This window comes from Gekko japonicus, unplaced genomic scaffold (assembly GCF_001447785.1).
Source record: "Gekko japonicus isolate JY-2015 unplaced genomic scaffold, Gekko_japonicus_V1.1 scaffold1270, whole genome shotgun sequence".
Lineage (NCBI taxonomy): Eukaryota > Metazoa > Chordata > Lepidosauria > Squamata > Gekkonidae > Gekko > Gekko japonicus.
This window is the reverse complement of record NW_015170315.1, coordinates 157,538-163,875: the sequence shown is the minus strand read 5'-3', so window position 1 is coordinate 163,875 and position 6,338 is coordinate 157,538. Positions and strand designations below refer to the sequence as shown.

The 6,338-nt window shown below is 42.3% G+C and overlaps 1 protein-coding gene across 1 annotated transcript in view; it reads right to left on the bottom strand.

Annotated features, from left to right (window-relative positions):
• Positions 1-2,598, bottom strand: part of LOC107116158 (waprin-Enh1-like) — a 9,682-nt gene extending 7,084 nt beyond the window's left edge. Inside the window, exon 1 of the mRNA XM_015418030.1 lies at positions 2,498-2,598. Within this exon, the coding sequence (XP_015273516.1) occupies positions 2,498-2,585 (88 nt within the window). The 5' untranslated portion in view covers positions 2,586-2,598. The remainder of the gene's footprint in view (positions 1-2,497) is intronic.
• Between the last annotated feature and the right edge of the window lie 3,740 nt (positions 2,599-6,338).

Genomic DNA, 6,338 nt, shown 5'->3' with positions numbered 1-6,338 from the left:
TGACAGGTATTTAAAGGCTTTCTTTCCCAGATGATAGGCAATTTGCACTTGGGAGATATGAGTGGAAGGAATACACGATATTAAAATTTTCAGACCTCTTTATGTGAGGGGGAAGTGCTGGTTCAAGGATCTAAGCTCTCTTGGACATCTTTATTTTATTTAAAAACAGTGGGGGGAGGCTGATATGAGCTGGTTCACATGTAAAGTAGTGAGCTGATGTTGCTGCTGTGCATTGTTTGAAGCACATTTTCTCCCAATCCAGTTCCAGTCTCAGAAGACAGTTGGACTGGGAGAAAAATACTGAAATCCATCGTGTTTATCAAGGCAAGGGCAGGGTTTGCCTCCCATTGCCAACCCACTTGTCTTTTTGTTAAAAAAGAACAAAGCAAAAACACCCTCCCCACTGCAGACTTGAGGATCCCAGGAGAGAAAACTCTCACATGCCAATTAATGCAGTATCTTCTCCTGCATCTGCTCTGTGATTCAATTTAATCACCTATAAAATGATGACATTTTAACCTACCTGCCTAGAATTCAGAAGGGAGATTCCCTGGGGCTGTAATTCCCAAGGATTTCATGAAGAAAATACTAGAAATTTATTTTCCATTAAAACCAATGGAAATAACTACAAAACGTATTCACTAATCATTTAATTAATCATTACAAACAGCTCTTCTTCTTAAATGACAAAATGCAATTTTTGCATACTCCTAGCAACCACTAAGGTTGTACACCGATCCTTCAAGTCCTGACTGTCTGTATGTACTGCATACATTCCATATCTATTCAAATTTATGCTGAGCAAACAGCCACTGATAAGTATCTGTTGCTACGAAGTCTCTCCTAATGACTCATTGCTAAGCCTTTGTCCAATTTTAAATATTAAACAAATGCTTCTGATTAACTAAGATGTGACATATAAACAGCAGTACTGATACATTCACTTCAGGTGGTGGATTATGGGATGGCAATTCCCATCCTGTCTATCCATCACTCCCATCGCGAGGGTTGCCATTTGCCTGCAACTGGAAGAGAAACCCCCATCAGAGCTCCCCTCACTGGGGCAGCAGGGAAAAATAGGGGTGCAAAATGAAGATCTTCCAAGGCTACAACATCATTTCTGGCTACATAACCGGAAGTAACATTACCATGCCTTGTGCCAACTTAGATTTCACCCAAAGCTCTATGGTTTTCAAAGAGGAGGTAGCAAACCATCATTTGCCAAGGCAACACAAGGTTTGAATGGCTGTCTGTCAACTGAATCCTGGTTTTACAATTTTACAAACTAAACAGTGGAGCCAGAATGTTACTTGGCTTTCCTGCAGACCTTATGTAACATACGTTTCACATCTGCACTTTTGTTTAAACGGTAGATGAGAACAAAGGTGTAGGAATGATTAAAACAAGGTACAAATAAGCAATAGACAGACAGATAGATAGATGTCATTGGTTATTCAGTCACACAACCACATGAAATACTTCTGCTGTTGCAAAACCAAAGACAGCTTCCTTTTGTGTAAAGTCCCTGTCAATATTAGCTAACAAAAATACGTGTTGATTCACTCCTGTAGATGTCCAAAAATATAAATATAAATGTCCCAAAATATATGCCTTGTATTTCTAAAGAAGTCAGATTGACTATCATGAGGAATGACTTCCACTATGCCTTCCCCACATATGTTGAGTCTCAGGTGTTGCCTCTGAAGGAAAGTTAGGCTGCTTCCATACGCATGTTTTTGCTGCCTCTCAAACTGGAGAAGGCTTTTTCGCCTTCCCCACATATGTTGAGTCTCAGGTGAAGGAAAGTTAGGCTGCTTCCATACAAATGTTTTTGCTGTACCCTGCCTCTCAAACTGGAGAAGGTTTTTTTCAGAGCATTCACACAATGTCACCTTCCGATCTTTCTTCTTCCATGGTTTTCCTTGGTTTGCTCCAATGTTTCCAAAACCCACTTTGCTTCAGGTTTTCCAGGAAGATCATCGTCAAAGTGGGTTTGCCCACCACGTAGACAGAAACATGTGGATTTCCCAACCTCCTCACTCATATCAACACCATTCCCCCTCCCTATTCAGTCTCACCCACCATTTCCCCCTCCTACCACCAACAGGCATTTTTTAAAAAATTGGTAGTTGCTATATGGCTATGGTGTACATATAGTTACTACCATTTTTAAAGGCCCCCTCCAGCAGTGTGCATGAAGGGAATGGCAGGCATACCAATGAAAACACTGAGGAAACCCCTGCAAAGACATTCCATTGCCATTGCAAGAGCCTTTGCATTTGTAGCAGCAATGAGTGTGCAACAGAGAATAATTGCTGTGTGGAAGCAACTGAATTGTTATGTTAGTCCTTCCTACAGAACTCAGAACTGCTTCCATGTGCAAAGAGCATTTCCCTGCTGATCTAATGACATGAAAGCAAGTGCTGCTACAATAGGGTTTGCTGCCCCATGCTCTCGTGATCCAATCTTCAGCCCAACAGCTGTCCTTGTGTCTTACCAAATGCGATTCCAGTACAATCAGTGGTAGGAAATCCTATCCAAAGAGCTAGAAGACTCACAAGGAGCAAGGCAGTCAATGTCTTCATGGTGCCTTCGAGTATCAGGTACGATGAGTACCCAGAACAGAACAAAGCTGGTATTTAAACAGACGAAGGTGAGCTGAATTGATTATACTGTCACCTGCCTCACACCTAGTATCAACACATTATAATTTTCACAAACTTTAAATAACTGCATTGAGCAGACTTCACAGACTTCATGTGTTGTTGTATCCATGGCAGATGCCAGAGTGTGTAGGCGTTCAGCGCTGTAATGCTGCAGAACAGACGCCCTTCCTTCAAAGAACTTTGGTGAGCCACAACCTAATTATAAGTCAGTTCCTTCTCACACATGAGGAAGACATGAAGGGTGGGGCTTACCTTGTCAAAAGTCTTCCTATACGCAACTAATACTGGAGATGGTTAGCAGCACTCTCAAGAAAGAGAATGAAACAGACGTGGAGAGCTGACCGTAGCTCATTTGTAAGCTTATGTTTCTCATGCAGAAGTACTGGATTAAAGTTGTGGCATCTCCAGATGAAAGGTTCTCAGCAACGGGGCTATAATATCAAAGGTCAAAATTATCTGTACTAATGGTAACATATGAAATGATGCCTTCATGTTCATGTGCATACATTTGCACGTACATTCCAGCAGACAAGATACACTCTCCCAACACATACCACAGACATTTAACTTACAGGAATCTAGGGAATAGAAGGTTGAGATTTAAGGAACAATCCCACTCCGTGATCTCAATGCCTTTTGTTTTGGAAAAAGAACCCCAACAATTGTTCCTAAGTTTTGACAGAGAAAGGCAGGTCTATAATCTTACAACAAGGAATCCTCAAATCCAAAACCTTGAAACATAACCTTCAATCCAGGCTTTCAAGCAAAGGTCTTCTGGGTCCAGGCTCGGAGCTAAGACTCACTGAAAAAAGAGAGACAGTTAGCTTAGGTGTATTCTTTGTATGTTGCACAGAATTTAAGGGATGAAGATGATGTGAAAACAGCAGCAGCTTTCTGAAATAGGGGGGAAAGGTGCATTATGTGTGCACATGTTCAAGGTGGCTTACAAGAGAGTCAACACATACTTAGAAAGCTAAATCAATCAATTGATATGCATATGATAACCCCAGATGAGTCTATTTACTGAATAACTTGAAAAAGTTTTCTGGAAGATAAATTAATTACAGCCCTTCTGAAAGGACAGTCATGAAGGGGCCCTGCAGACATGTAAGGCAGGTTGTTTTAAAGCTACTACTGGTTGCTGGTGAAGCATGGGAGCTTGCCTTTGCAGTGTGTTCTTGTTGGTAGAACTTAACTAGCATGTGGGTTGATAGGGAGAGAGGTGTTTCTTCACATATGTGCATCCCAGGCTGTGAAAGGCTGAAAAGACAAGAACTTCTGAACTCAAAAGGAGATTAAGGATGCTGCAGATTCCTCAGTGAACCTGTTAGGCAGTCAAATGCATCATTTTTCATTGTCATAATCAGTGCAACTGCTACCAGACAAATCAGGGCATGACACTCAATCCCAAGTAAAAACTGGGTGACTGCAATCTTTACCAGCTGGAGCTTCTGAGTTGTTTTTAGAAGTAGTCCTACATAGAGCTCTAGTTAACCCTGGAAGTCACAGCTATAAACTAGGTATAATGGAAATAAGGTATTCCTAGCAAAAAACACCAACCTGCTTCTCAGCAAGGCTGGATCAAAGAGTAATTTTACACATTTTACCTGATCAGAAAGGGCCACATAAATCCTACTGGTCAGCGCTAAATAAATCCCTTTCAAACATCAGTACTTGAAGCATCCATCGCTAGATAGGTCCATGGTTCAGGGGTAGGGCATCTGCTTTGCATATAGGAGGTACTAGGTTCAAATGCTGGCACCTACAGTTAAAAGGATCAAGAAGAGTTCCACGTGAGACTCTGGACAGCCACTGCTAGACAGGGTAGGCAGTATTCACCTTCACAGATGCACGATCTAACTCAAATAAAATGGGGTGGTGCTGATGAGAAAGCACCTGAAGCTGGAAGTTACAGCTATAAACCAGGTATAATGGCAGCTTCACGCTCACTAGCGCTGCTCCATTTTATCTGGATACAGTTTTCATTTGTTCTGCTTCATCCACTTGACCATCAACTTCCAACAATGAATTAAGACATAGACCTACAGATAACCGTGACTCTTTGTTAATAAAGTGGAAAGCAGAATGTCACCACTGTATTGATGACACCCAACCCCGAAGCTTTGGATGATTTCATTCAGCAGCTTCATATACATATTAAATGGCAGTGGTGACCAACGCTCCCTCTAAGCTGTGGAGTCTTGTGAGCAAAAATCCTACTTTGTGAGCTACTGGCATTAAAGTTGTGAGCGAGCGATTTGGCTATTGCATGAATTAGTTTGCTCTGGAGCCCATCCTTCCTGAGCTAAGACAAAAATGTGTGAGCCGGAGGCCAAAAAACTGTGAGCTAGCTCACACGAACACAGCTTGGAGGGAAGACTGCTGGTGACAATTCTGAAACTTGTGGTATCCTCACATAAGGAATTCCAGAAGGCTGACTTCACCTCTCCAAATATTTCTTCCTACCAATGGCCAAAACTACTGGAGAACTATGTACTGATGTAAGTTGTGTCAGAATATTGTGACTCCAGATTGTCAGTACATACTTAATGGCATATGTTGTGTGTGAATCACCACCACTATGCCAGAAGCCTAATCGGCAGAAAGAGAACCTATCAGTGGAGCAGATGGAAAACTAGTGAAGGAGAAGTGTTGAAACTCTATTTCAGGGAGTATGTCTGTGCTGACAACTGGGGATATAGTTAATATGTTGTAATATAGCAAATATGACATGGAAATATAATTTTCAGTTCACAGCCAAAGAGTACCAGCTATCTGAAGAAGTGAAACGTGAACGCGGCAGTCAAGCCAGCCGTGTATAGCTGTACTCACATAAGACGTGGAACTATTGCACTCCTGAAGTTTTTTATACAGAGGAATTGTGGACTGTAATTGTATTCCTACTTTGTATCAAGTACTTTTTGATCCTAGCTCTTTAAATATATATATATAGATGGGTGGGTTCTTTAACAAAGATTTCAAATTGTTTGAATTGTTTCATACAATATAATTTTCCTGCTTTTGTTCGTAATTCATTCACAGAGTGTCTTTATATTTATACAATCTCCTCCCGTGAGCTCTCATTTTTGATATACAGCCTCCAGGTGGTGGCTGGAGATCTCCTGGGATAACAACTGATCTCCTAGTGACAGAGATCGGTTCACTTGGAGAAAATGGCCACTTTGGAAGGTGGACTCTATGACATTATACCCCACTGAAGCCCCTCCCCTCCCCAAGCCCCACCCTCCTCAGGCTCCACCCCCCCAAATCTCCAGGTATTTCCCAACCCAGACCTGGCAACCCTAGCTGAAAAATAGGGGGGGAGGGAAGCAGAGCTTAGCTCTGCCATATCGAAGGAGGAGCTTAGCTCCACACCCCTCCCCAGATTGGTGGCAGCCAGAACTTCTACACAGAGGCTCTGCCTGGAGCCACCCCACTGTTTCCTCTTTCCCCTTAAAGAGGAAAGTCCCAGGAACCGAATGGGTCATGCTCAGAAAGTCCAATGTAGAACTTCCCTCAACAGCAGGGGCATGCTGTGTTCCAGCAGAGGAAAAAGCCCTGTGAGGAAGAAACCATTGTGCGACTGCTTCCTTTCCATTTCCCTCTTCCCACGAAGTGTCAGTAATCCATAGCCCTCAGAGCTCTTCCTGGCTAGATTTAATGAACCTAGAT